This window comes from Tasmannia lanceolata, unplaced genomic scaffold (genome assembly GCF_043159265.1).
Source record: "Tasmannia lanceolata isolate RefF3 unplaced genomic scaffold, GAP_Taslan_0.1 ptg000018l, whole genome shotgun sequence".
NCBI lineage: Eukaryota > Viridiplantae > Streptophyta > Magnoliopsida > Canellales > Winteraceae > Tasmannia > Tasmannia lanceolata.
The window spans coordinates 12545753-12559802 of NW_027518695.1; the positions used below are offsets into that span (position 1 = coordinate 12545753).

The 14050-nt window shown below is 39.1% G+C and overlaps 1 protein-coding gene across 1 annotated transcript; it reads left to right on the forward strand.

Annotated features, from left to right (window-relative positions):
- The first annotated feature begins 4158 nt into the window (after positions 1–4158).
- Positions 4159–13810, forward strand: LOC143851305 (MLO-like protein 6). The gene is made up of 16 exons (XM_077360684.1): positions 4159–4328; positions 4465–4639; positions 5503–5560; positions 5693–5934; positions 6671–6787; positions 7053–7113; positions 7428–7516; positions 8657–8731; positions 9517–9611; positions 10059–10108; positions 10569–10609; positions 10990–11163; positions 11403–11438; positions 11819–11886; positions 12496–12556; positions 13255–13810. Exons 2-16 carry the CDS (start codon positions 4505–4507, stop codon positions 13657–13659), a joined length of 1707 nt encoding a protein of 568 aa, XP_077216799.1. The 5' UTR covers positions 4159–4328; positions 4465–4504; the 3' UTR covers positions 13660–13810.
- The last annotated feature ends 240 nt before the right edge of the window (positions 13811–14050 follow it).

A 14050-nucleotide genomic window follows, 5' to 3' on the forward strand; every position in this document is an offset into this window, starting at 1 on the left:
TATACAAAAAGTGGAATCAAGACAAAAGAGTGCCAATATAAAAAATAAGTGTCCGGATATCAACTATTTGGAATAAAGACAAAAAGAGTGCCAATATAAAAAAGCAAGAGTGTACGGATTTCAACTATATCTTCTTCTTTCAAGTGCCCCGTCGTCTATCCCATTCGCTGCATTCCGTGGGGATTCTTAGATCAAAATACTTACGTTTTCATACTGTTCTCATTGATGACTTTTTGCTTTGATTTTTTTCCACGAAATGAAAAAGGACACCTTTGACCATTTGATTTTTGTTCTACTCTTTGGAAGTCTCTTCCCACCTTTCCTTTTAAAGAGCTTAGTCAAATTTTCTTCTCTTTGTCGTACACAACCCATTTCGGTTGTCAAACATGGCCTAATAAAGTGTACAATTTCATGGTCATGTCATGTTTGGCATGCATGAAAGTATTTTCCTTGGAATATTGGTTTATCAAGTGGTTGGACAGGAGCAAGGAGGATGCGAGACGAGGAGAATTAAGAGGGCGTGAGTGAGTAGAGGGTGAGAAATCGCTGAAAAATAAACAAATCCAACGTAGATTTTTATGGGGAGGCAATGAAAGGAAAAAGGGTATTTTTTTTGTCAGTTGGAAGAGTGTGTGCTTACCTGTTAAGAATGGTGGTTTGGGTATTAGGAGAGTGAAAGAATTTAATCATGCCTTGTTAGGAAAATGGTTATGGAGGTTCGGGGAGGAAAATTCTCAGTTGTGGGTTAGGGTAATTGGGAGTAAATATGGGTGCAAGCCGGGAAAGTGGGAATCTAAAAACCATTTCAAGAAACAAGGTTTGACTGTGTGGCGTGACATTTTGAAAATGTCATTTGCTTTTCTTTTGAGGGTTAGATTTAGAGTGTATTCGGGGAATCGAATAAAATTTTGGAGGGATGTGTGGTGTGCTGATGAGCCTCTTATGAGTTTATTCCCAAATTTATATCGTGTAGCCGCTGAGAAAGAGAGTTTTGTTTCTGAATGCTTTGCTCGAGAAGGGGGTAGTTTAGTTTGGTCCCCTAGGTTTAGAAGGAACTTCTTTGATCGGGAGCTAGAGTCGGTTGCCCAATTTCTTAAGCTTTTAGATGGTTGCTACATTAAGAGAAGCGGTATGGATAAAAGAGTATGGACTGCGGAATCGTCTGGTTTTTTCTCTGTCAAATCTTTCTATTTCAGCTTGTTGCCTTGCAGTGTATCCTCCATTTCAGCCGAGGTATGGAAATTTCATTGCCCGCCTAGAGTTGGTTTCTTCGGATGGGCGGTATGTCGTGATCGGATTCAAACGATTAACTTCCTCCGGAAGCGCGGTATGATGCTTGTTGACCATTGCCCCCTCTGCTTGAAAGATGGTGAATCTGTGGATCATCTCTTCATGCATTGCTCCTTTACGCGTCAGGTATGGAGTTTGATATTTCTGCGATTTGGCATATGTTGGATTTTTCCATTTTCTATTCCAGAGTTGTTTCTTCTTTGGACCTTTGTGCCATGGAAGAAGAAGGGCAAAGTATTGTGGAATTTGTGTCTTCTTGCAACATGGTGGGTGATATGGAAAGAGAGAAACTCCTGTGTCTTTGAAAGGGTTGCAAAATCTCCGTATTGGATATATATGAAAATTATTACGCTCACTATTTCATGGGCGAGAAGTTTACCGGCTTTCCGTTTTGTATCGGCCTTTGACTTATGGGAGGGTTGGAGGATTGTTTGCTTTAGTAGGAAGATCCGGCATCCGATTGTTCAGAGATGGGAGGCTCCGCCTATTGAAATGTTCAAAATTAACTTTGATGGGTCGAGTATTGGGAACTCGGGCCCGGCCGGTGTTGGTGGGTTGTGTCGGAATGCTTGTTGTGAAGTTATATGGGCTTTTGCCGGCCTTCTTGGAGTTTGTGATGCCTCGGATGCCGAGGTGAGGGCGGTTTATCATGGTATAAAAAGGCTTGAGAGAGATAGCATGGATATCACTATTGTGGAGGGAGATTCTTTGAATGTGATTAAATGGTTGAAGGGGTTGGTGTCGCCTCCTTGGAGATTTTCTTCTATTTTTGATGAAATAGATGATTTAATTGCGGGCTCATCTATTGTTTTCAATCATGTTCGGCGATCTGCTAATGGGGAGGCGGACTCCTTGGCTAGAAGTGGGGTTAGGAGGTTGGAGTTGGAGTGGTTTGACTTCCTTCCTCCCTGAGATTTGTCTTTCTTGTTATTGTTGTTTTATTTTCTTGTAATTTTGGTTGAGGCCCACCTCGGTCCCCTTCCTTTTTAATGAATTCATCTTGCCATTTCAAAAAAAAAAAGAAATCGCTGAAAAATAAGAAAAAGAAAGGGAAGTGATATCAGCACCGTCATGTTTTGATATTTCCAAAGTCCCTAGCTTGGGGAAATGATAAATGTACCCCTTTTCATTACATGGGATACTCAGCGTATCTATGATTGAAAAGGTGATCAGGTACTTCACATTTGAAGGAATGAAGAGACCTGATTGCCACGTACAATGCAGCTGGGTGTCCCAAGTGTTGAAAAGGGGTGCATTTATCATTTCCCTGGCTGGTCTTTTGTTTTTTAATTGGCTTTTCAAAGCTTTTTGGGAGCTGGAGCTCAAATAACCTTTTGACAGCCCTCTAAATACTACAAGACAAGAAGCTTCCACAGAAATATCAAAAAAGGAAATTGCTCACGTTCATCGCAAAAGGCATTTCGCGGCTGGTCTGTCGCATGTCGGACCACCCACCTCGTGAATGGAGTGGTCTTACATGCGACAGACTAGCTGCGAAATGCCTTTTGCGATGGACCCTTGCAAATCCCATCAAAAAATGATAGTGCTGGTATCATTTTCCAAAAGAAAAACTATTTTCAAAATAGGGTTCATCTCCTGACTCATACCCTCTCAATTCTCTCCCACTCCTTCCTATCCCTCTCCCAAAACTTGGTTATATTTTTCAAAATAGAGAATAGAAAAAATCTATTTAAAATAGAGTTTTATTTTTCCTTATTCTTTTTGCCGGAATCATCTCTCCATTTATACCCTCTCATTTCTATCCCTATCCCTCTCTCAACACTTGGCAAGCTAATATTCCATGAGAAGTAAATTACATGGTTACTAAACATTGCCTAAGTGTTGAATTATCCAGCATGTGCCTGTCACATAAACAACTAAGTTTTGCTTATCCAAATTTAGTGGGACAAGTATTATCCTAGCATTCAAACTCGAAAAACAAAGCAAAGAAAGGAATTCCCTAAAAACAAGGAGTTGCTATAAGATGGATGCCCAAACCTTCCATTCGAAAAGTAAAGGCAGCCAGAAATACACTTGGGGACTAGTTCAATTACCCAAACCGCTTATCTACAAGAAATTCTCCCACAAGACGGAAGAGTTGTTATAGCTGGGATGGGTGTCCATACCTTCCATTGGAAAAGTTTCAACGGACAAAGACATAGATGGATCGTGACCCAGCTGACTTAGAAAGTAAAATCTGAAAAATACTTTGAAACCGATTAGACATCTAAATGGATCATGACCAAGACATAGATGGATCTGATCCGAATTGGATCCATATGACACCCCTAATCTTAAATAGCTCTACAGCAGTGAAAACCTAGTTTAAAGCGTAAATCAAAGTGAGAAGTACCATTATCAAAATGTGTAGTGCAGATATGAGTATCCTAAAGGGAGAATGGAATGGGACCCACATTTGTTTGGGTGGTCTAAAGTCCAAACCATTCACTTATTGGGCCTGTCGTAGATAAGGTATGCCCCAGAAAAACTTCATAGGATGATTATAACCATCCGATCCGTGGAGGTTTTTTATACTCTGCCATTCATTTTAATCCTCCAGGGATTGAAGGGTTAGGATCATCTCATGGAGAAGATTTTCTGAGCAAACCCTATATACATCTAGGCTCAAAAAATAAAAAGTTTGGATCACCAAAAATATGGGCCCCCACTGTATTATTGGGCTGCATGCATGCACGGCCGTCCACCGTATAATTTCTCAAACTAAATAGATGGTTTCACACCTTACTTGAACTTTCTCCTGCTCATATTTTTCAATATTTTTCCTTTGAAAAATATGCTCATCCATCTTATGAGAACTCCACAAAGAGTCACACTGTTCACACGTTCATTACCTCTTCAGTTCTACCAACTTTCTTAAGAGGAGAAGAGTACGTCTTACATTTTAAAGTTTGGACTTTTAGAGTACGTCTTACATTTTACATGTTTTTTAATACCTTCCCCCAATTTCCTCACGTTTCCTTGTGTCAACCCATGGCTTTGATACAGTCATGGCTGACGAGTACAACCAATCTACAAACGCAAGTTCTTCCTCTTTTTCCCTCTCTCCCTCTCCCTAGTCTCTACTCTTTTGCTTCCCTTTATAAGTTCTCAATGTTAGAACTATCTATTCTTGAATTCTTGTGATTGATTACAAATACAACTTTAAATCTTCAGCTTTTTCATCCATTGATTTTTGTGAGGGAGAAGGTTGAGTATGGCGGAAGAAGGTGGAGGCGGAGAGGGCTCTCGCTCTTTGGAGCAAACACCGACATGGGCGGTCGCCGTGGTCTGTTTTGTACTTGTAGTTATTTCGATTCTCATTGAACACATCCTCCATCTTATTGGAAAGGTAAGATATTCAGACCCAGTTTAGTATTCTGCAACCATAAAAAAAATTTCCTTGGAAAATGAATTTTCCTAGGTTTGGAGATACCTCTTTTTAGGTAAAACTATTTCAACAAAAAAACCTTACAAAGTCGGGAAGACCGCCCTTCATATTTGATCCAACAGCAGACTCTTAAAAAATGGTCTGCTGTTGGGTGGAATATCAAGGGTGGTACCGCTCACACTGGACTTCACGGTCGGGCACCATATAATTTCTCCATTATTGAAGCTTTAAAATAGATCTTGGGACAAAAAAGTTATGAGAAAAATATGGCGTGTACCGTTGATTGCTGCGATTCCTCTCATATTTATGGTTGATCTTGATCGAGAACGTGATCAGAACAGGGTTGCAAGTTGGGCTGAGTTTTGAGAATTCGGGTTGAGCTTTTACCATAAAATCGAGTTGGGTTTGGGTTGATTCCAATTCATTTTTTTAGAAAAAGCTCAACCCGACTGTGACCCAAGTTGTACCCCTAGGTCAGAAGTTGAACTTTATCTTCTCTGACCTTGCACTTAGGGATACAACTCAGGTAGTTTTTTTCGGAATTCAGGTTACTATAAAATTGAGTTGGGTTCTATTTGATTCCAATTCATTTTTTAGCAAAAGCTGGCCCCGACCCGACCCAAGTTGCACCCCTAGCTACATGCTATAGCTCTAAGGTGCTTGAGCATGAGTTAAGGAAAGAAAGATCTAGGGTATGATTTTATAAATCGAATGACACCATTTGCTATTCATGAAGATTTGTGGCCTTTGCAAAGTCACCCAAATTGAGAAATTGTGGGGTTTAATTTTCTCCATCTGAATCAAAGTCCGTACTCCTTATGCAGTGGCTAACTAAGCGTCACAAACGAGCACTCAATGAAGCCCTAGAGAAGGTCAAATCTGGTAAGCCATCAATCACACTCAAATATCTCGTGAATATGTAATTTCTGATTAGATAGGTTGTGTTGGATTATGGGATTATGAAAATTGGATTAAATTTAATAACTTTTTGTTTGTTTGTTAATTTTTGTACAGAGCTTATGCTACTGGGGTTTATATCATTGCTCCTAACAGTATTACAGAGCCACATCTCCGAAATATGCATACCCATGAGTGTAGGTAATTCATGGCATCCTTGTAAAAGGAATGATGAGATCACCACTAGTACTGATGATGCAGAGAGCTCCGACGATAGTGTTGGCCGGAAACTTTTGTGGGGATCTGGCCGGCGTATTTTGGCCGGAGGAGGAGGGGGCACCGACAAATGTGGGCCAAAGGCAAGTACTAAGGCCATGTTTGGTAACCATGATTTCTTTTTCATGGAATATTAGCTTATTAAATGTTGAGAGAGGGCTAGGGAGAATGGGAGAGGGAGATAATTGAGAGGGCATGAATGAGGATATGGTGCACAAACACAAAAAAAAGAGGGCGGCCAATTGCACAAGGCTCCTGCCATTGCGGGGTCTGGGGAGGGCTAGATGTACGCATGCAGCCCTACCCCTGCTTTGCAAGACGTGACTCGAACCCGCGACCCCCAGGTCACAATGAAGCAACCTTACCGTTGCGCCAAGGCTCGTCTTCTAGGAGATGGCGCAAAAGTGATTGAAAAATAAGGGAAACAAATACTCTATTTTGAGGCACTTCTCACCCTATAAGATCACATATTTATGGCAAAAGGGAGAAAAGATTTCTGGGCTATATATGTGTATTCTCCCTCTCCGTCTGTAGAGGCTGCTGGAGAACAAAACCGGGGAGGAGCCAAAACTGGACAATATTTACATACCTCTCGTATCCTTTGAATTATCTCCCTCTCCCACCACTTGATAAACAAATATTTAATTTGAAAAACTATTATTCCATGGAAAAAACTCTCATGGCTTCCAAACATCGCGTAAGACTATCATTTTTAATGATCCCTTTTCTTTGCAGTTGCAGGCTGAGAGGTGGATTTGATTTTGAAGATTTTTTTTTTCCATAAGAAAACTGAAAGTGGTGTTGGTGTCTAACTTGCAGGGGAAAGTTCCATTGATTTCTTCGGAAGGGGTAAACCAACTTCACATTTTCATCTTCGTGTTGGCCGTTTTTCACGTCATCTATTGTATAACCACTATGGCTCTGGGGCGAGCAAAGGTAACCAAAACTATTCCTCAGACCTAGTGTTTTGATAAATTTCAAACTTGCTTAGTATTATACCATCAAGATGATCCAACAGTGAGATCTACACCTGATCCAACAGCTGGATCTTACATATTCTCACATTTTTATCAGCCAAACATATTTTTTTCTGATTATATGTCTTTAAAATAAAAAATCACTGAAAATGTTTTTCTGGATCGTTACGAAACGACCTCATAGCGGGCGAGATTTCTACCTTGGATTTTTTATTTGGTTGCAGATGAGACGCTGGAAGAAGTGGGAACGTGAAACCAAAACCATGGAATACCAATTCTCGCATGGTAACATCTTTCTTTCTTTTCTTTTCTTTTTTTCCTGATTTTATGTAGGCTCTGTTTGGATTCCATGAATTTTCTAGAAAAGTTTGGAAAAGAAAAAAAAAAATTCCGAGGTATCATGTCTATTCCATTTCTTGATCACCTGTGAAAAACGTCACCTGAATCACAGCAGTTCAAGTTTTATTTTGTTGTTTCCATAATATTTATTATTTTATGGAAACAACAAAAAATGTTTTAGAAAGAAATTTTCCTCAAGAAATGTTTTTCTTTCAATCAATACCAGGCCCATTTGATATGTGTATGGTTTTGCATGGCAGATCCAGAAAGATTTAGGTTTGCCAGGGATACATCATTTGGCCGAAGACACATGAACTTTTGGAGCAGGTCTCCTATTCTCATTTGGATTGTAAGAACTCTATCTATCTATCTATCTATCTATCTATATGAGAAACTATATGATGAAAGGGCGTACAAACACGTAAAGGTGGTATGACGGGAGTACCACCCTGGATGTTTGATCCAACAACAGCTTCTCAAAAAGTGTGCTTGTTCGCCCTCTCATCATGGGATGATGGGTACGTATTTGTTCGTCCTCTCATCATATAATTAATTTCTCCTATCTTTAAATAGGGATTTGCTAGGCAGTTTCTCGGAAAGCCATTTCGCAGCTCAAAAAGTGTGCCCCTCTTATGACTACCCATTTTCTTTACTTTCTCATTGGTGAAAAAAAAAAATAGTGACCCAGCTCTTAAATTGTTAAGGATTTTTTTGGATTTGATAACCACTATCTCTCCTCAATTAGATAGTAAGATTGGTAGTGTTTGAGAGTTCATGATTAGAAGCTTAGGTCTTCTTTGGATACACCTAAAAATTATATTTTTTTATATGCAAAAATTGTGAAACAACCGATTACTCCAGAAGCTTAATTAAGCCGTTAGAGTTGGTGTTATTTAATCATTTATACTTCAACACTCTCTCCCTCAGGTGTGGCCCCTCTTTTTTGCTGCCCCGTACACATTGCACAGAGTGGGCCCCACTTTCGGGTCGCCAAAAGCTTATGTTCTTAGAGTTTGTGTTATTTAATCATTGTAAAACACCTCTATAACGGAATCCCGTGCTGGAAATAAAGACTGCTGGTTGGCTCATTTTCAAAATCCTTTTTGTTTGTGGCCCCACGTGTCACAATAGATGGTATCCTCTTTTTCTCCAAACGGGATTCCCGTTTTGCTAGCCCTCTTAATCATTTATAATACTTCATCAAAAGTCTTTAATTGCATATAATCTTCTATGCAATTAATTTGGTCATATGCAAAAGTCTTTATTTCCCAGGGTAGGATCGCTTTCATGTTGGCACCCCTCTCAACGGGAAGCAACTAACTTAGGATCGCTTAATCTATCAAAAATTTGATCCATGCATGGCCCACAAGCAGTGGGGTCCACCCAGTGGGGTCCACACAGTGGGGTCCACATCTTGACTTAGTTCAATCTTAATTGGTGATGTAAGCATAATGATATTTGATCATCTTTCGTTTCATATATTTTTCAGGTGTGTTTCTTCCGGCAGTTTGTGCGATCCGTTCCTAAAGTTGATTACTTTACACTTCGGCATGGATTCATCATGGTAACTTATTATTGAATATGCAAGGTTGTAACTTGGGTCGGGCCACATTGATCCGAACCAAAAAATACCCGGGTCAGATCCGACCCAACCCGCATTGACCGGAACTGAAAATACCCCAGGTCGGGTTCAGAAATCATGAGTCTTGGGTTGCGTTGGATTATTTCACGTTGAAAAACTTGGGTCGGGTCAAGTTTAATGAAAAAAAAAATCCAAAACTCAAAACCTGACCTGACCGTCGTCTACTTTGAATTTCTTAATTATCTCTTTAATGACATGACATGACAAATCATTTTCCATTTTATTGATATAATTGCTTTTATTAGGATGAAGTTTGTGATATATATGAAAAAGGGGACACTGTTCGTGAGCTCGAGCTCATATAAGCTTATATGAGCTCGAGTGCCCAAACAAATGGGTCCCATTTTTTTTGTGGTAATCCAAACCATTCATTTTCAAGGCCCGATCATAGATAGAGTATCTACCAAATATCAGGTCCATCCTAACCTTTTCCCTCCACTTTCGGATGACTTGAATTTAGATATTTTTTACGGGAAGACTTACAATTAATCTTTGAAATTACTAACCCGGGTGAGACCGGGTCAGATTGATGAACATTAGGTTTGGCCATAAAAAAAACTCGACCTGGCCCAACCCAATGTAATTTCTCAAGTAGGGTAATTTTTTTGAAAACCCGACCCGTTCAACCTCATTTACAACCCTACTAATCTGTATGGACTGGGTGGGGTGTCTATATCAATATGAGTAACGCTGATCTTTTATTTCAGGCTCATTTGGCCCCCCAATCTTCAATGAAGTTTGATTTTCAGAAATATATCAAAAGATCGCTTGAAGAGGATTTCAAAGTTGTAGTTGGAATCAGGTAACTTCATCTTCCTGATATCTTTCTCTTCCTACATTCCTTCCTGTATTATACAATCATATGGGAAATGATATTTCCTCTCCCTTTCTCTGTATTTTCTTTAAAATGACTTCATTTGCAAGCAAACTAAAAGAAGGCGTCATTTTTAGGAAAAGACAAACAATATAGGGTGGAAATATCATTTCTCTAATCATATTACTAACCATAAAAAAAAAATTTCCTTGATTTTTTTTTATTGAAAAACTATTTTCTAGCATTTCAGGTAAAATCTTTAACCCTCCTTACCCCTCTCGTGTTAAACTAATATTCCATGGAAAAAACTGTCATGGGTGCCAAACATGGCTTAAAGGGAAAAAAAAATCTGGTGCGGTTTGAATTGGATTCTAGTTTATTTTTTATTTTACAAACATGGTTCACTGATTGACTACATGTATTTCATATTTGCAGCCCTACAATATGGTTCTTCGCAGTGCTCTTTTTACTATCCAACACTCACGGTCAGTATTACTTCCCCATTTCAATGTTTCTATCTTGGCAATCCTCTTTCTCTTTTAAACTCTCACTGGCAGTTGTAGTTTATTCACTCTACTAAGATAGAAACCAATGTGAAAACTGTAAAATAAAGAGTGCCACTTTCAAAACGAAGTATGAAAGATATCACTTATTCCTTATTGGTTAGTGTATTAATCTAGTATCTATCTATCTATTATTATTTTCAATTAGGGATTTGCTAGGGACCATCGGAAGACATTTTGCGGCACGGCTTTTGCATGTGAGAGCAGCCACAGAGGCTCAGATTTTGTCTTATTCATTGTGGTTGCTCTCACATGCAACAGCCCTTCCGCGAAATGCCTTCTGAGATGGGATACTCACTTTAATAATAATAATAATCATAATACAAGATTATTGGTACGATAATCTTACTAACTTTTTCGCATGTGTATTTTTTCTGTGCAGATTGGTATTCCTACCTATGGCTGCCATTTATTCCTTTGGTTGTACGTATCATATGAAGATCCCTATTTTATCTTTTGATGGATGGATGGTTTAGATCATAGTTAGCAAAACGCCGTTTAAAACTTTTACAGCAAAAAAAAATAATCCATTTTTGTAGTAAAACATTTACAACGCGTTTTAGATGTATTAATCGCATTTCTTTGGCCGATTTTCCAACTTTATCCCGCTATATTTTGTAAATGATAAAATTTTAGACGTATTAAGTTATTTGGCCGTTTTTCTTACAATGATTTTTGTATTAATACCGTATTAAACCCAAATTTTCCGGTCCCTATTTTTGCAAAATCATGTTTTGCTAACTATGGTTGGGATTAATAGTTACAATTATAAAAATAACATGCATGGGGGGATAAATTGGCAGATTATTCTATTGGTGGGAACAAAGCTTCGAGTGATAATCACAAGGATGGGACTTCAGATTCAAGAACGCGGTGACGTTGTTAAGGGCGTCCCTGTTGTCCAGCTCATGGACGATCACTTCTGGTTCAATCGCCCCAGCCTTGTACTCTACCTAATCCACTTCGTTCTTTTTCAGGTGTCGATCATTGCGCACTTTGCATTGTTTCTTCTAGGGGTGTGACTCACGGTCGATTTTTCGGAATTTGGGTTTAGCTTTTACTATAAAATTGGATTGGGTTAGGGTTGATTCCAATTCATATTTTTAGCGAAAGCTCAACCTGACCCGACCCAAATTGCACCCTTGGTTTCTTCATACTCTTACATTCTTCTTCAACACTGATTTATTTGTTATATGTGTTTTTTTTTCCCATGCAGAATGCCTTTCAGCTCGCATTCTTTATATGGACTTGGGTGGGTGCCACTGAATCCAATAGACTCATTCAGTATATGTATAGGGAATTGATATAATGGCGTTCCAATCTTAATTTTACACATTTTTAGTCTTCTTTAGGGTACGTTTGGTTTGTTGGAATTAGGAATCGGAATCGGCATCCTATTTTGATTCCACCCGATTTCAGCGTTTGGTTCAAATAAATGAATCGAATAGGGTGGCATTGAAACAGGGGAAAAATGGGAGAGTTTGGGATGCAATCTATTTCCTGCCCCAATGGAATTAGAATGGGGATGCCGATTTAAATGTTGTTTCCATTCCCAAGATGCTATCAATAGTCTAATTAAAAATGCTGAATCTGTAAATTTTTCTTGTAGTGATAATCATTTGGCTTTTGCAGTATGAATTCGGCTTTCGTTCATGCTTCCACAAGAGGTTGGCGGATGTGATCATAAGAATCTCAATGGGGTTAGTTGCATTACACCATGTTTATCATCCTCTAATTTTATTTTCTCATTACTTTTCTCGAGCGGAGAATGAAGAGTAATTGCTTCATTTGTTGGTCGTGCTGAGATGATTAATCAAATTGTCGTAAGGTTGATTATCTCTAGGGTTGGGCCTCTAGCTCAATTAGTAAGGACAATGTTCTTTAACTCTGAGGTCGGAGCTTCAATCCCAACTTACCTACCAAAAAAAAGCAGTGATTATCTCAAAGAATCAAAATCCCTGATGTTAAATTTCCCGTTACGGGAAGTGATATTTACGCCCCTTTTGATTACTAGGGACACTCAGCGCCAGCGCCAGTGTATCAGTAACTAAAGGGGGGCTAATGTACTTGACGTCAGAAGAATCCAGCGGGTTTGATTGCCGAGTACACTTACGCTGGGTGATGAAAAGGGTCGTAAATATTCACTTTAAATAGATTATTAAAGTCAAAATTGCACTATAGGGCCTGTTCGTATAATCAGTTTTGGATTGTGTATCGATTTTCAAAATCTAAAAAGAACAGGATCTTAGATATACAAACAAGGAGATTGTCATCTTCTCTAATAATCATTTCTTGTGCTTTTGGATTAGGGTCCTCATCCAGTTTCTATGCAGCTACGTTACACTCCCTCTCTATGCATTGGTTACACAGGTAAAAAGCAAAAGTCACAAATTTTCAAAAAAATTTAAGAATTATTTGGCTGACTTTGGATTGCCTGAATCAGGAATCAGAATGGACATCATATTCAGATTCTCCCTTTGAACTTAAACAGAAGGAGAAAAATTAAAATAAGATTTTAATTCAAAAAAAAATTAATAAAAACTCCATTTCCACAGGGGCAGAATCAGAATACCACCACTTTGGCGTGGTGGGAAACAGATTCCGGTATTTCTCCCCTCTAATTCCGCCTCTTGACACTGCCCCTTTGATTCCGTTATTTTTTGAACTAAAGGGTGGAATCGGGCAGAATTTGAATCAGATCCTGATTCCGAACGCACTCCGTTTGGATTGTCAGAATCAGGATCTGATTCCAATCCATCCAACTCCTGCCTTTGTCTCAAGAAAATAACAGAATCAAGGTGGCAGAATTTACACTGGGGCACAATTAGAGGGGGAAATACTGGAATCTGTTTCCCACCACCCCCAAGAGGTGGTATTTTGATTCTGCCCCAGTTGAAATAGAATTTTTATTAGACTTTTTCGAATTAAAATTTTAAATTTTTTTTTTCTAATTCTGTTTAAGGGGGAATCAGAATATGATGTCCCCTCTTATCCCCGAATCCATCAATCTAAAAGCGGTCATTTGTGTGAATTCATCTAATCTCTTTGATAATCCAATACCAACACAGATGGGTTCCAACATGAAGTCCACAATCTTTACTGATAGAGTGGCAATGGCCCTAAGAAAATGGCACCACGATGCAAGAAAGCACATCAAGGCAAACCGGCAGACGGGAAGTGTAACACCAATTTCCGGCAGCCGTCCGGCGACCCCAGAACACGGCCTATCGCCTGTTCATCTTTTACGAAATTATCGGAGTGAGGCCGATAGCCTCCAAGCTTCGCCGCGGTTCTATAATTCAGACAATGAGCGGTGGGACAACGAAGGTTCGGCCTCGCCGTCAACCCACCATGGCCGCCGGAGCGAGGACGAAAAGGGGAAAGAAATGGAAGAGCTTTCTTTAGCACAGGATAACTCAGCTCACCATAAAATCAATATAAGTTCTAATGATTTCTCCTTTGACAAAAGATGAAGAGGATAACACAAGAATATCGTGAAGAGGGAGCACATGTTTACACCTTTGTATTATAGGCTCTGCCATGAAACTTCATAGAAAATAAAGACATTATGTATCCCACCATTCTTTCTTTATATTGTATGCTTAAAAATTGAGTTTTTTGTGATGTCTTCATTTTTCTTCCCATCATTAGTATCACTGAATTTTAGCAAGTGGATCATGTAAGATCTTATGTGGGAAATCATTTATCTTATGATTAGTAGTTGAGTAAATTGGTAGAGTTCTATTATAGGTGGAACCCTAGCAGTTATCCATCTATCTATAATATGGGATTTGCTAGGGACCATAGCAGAAGGCATTTCACGGATGGGATGTTGCATGTGAGAGCAACCACACATGCTCAGAT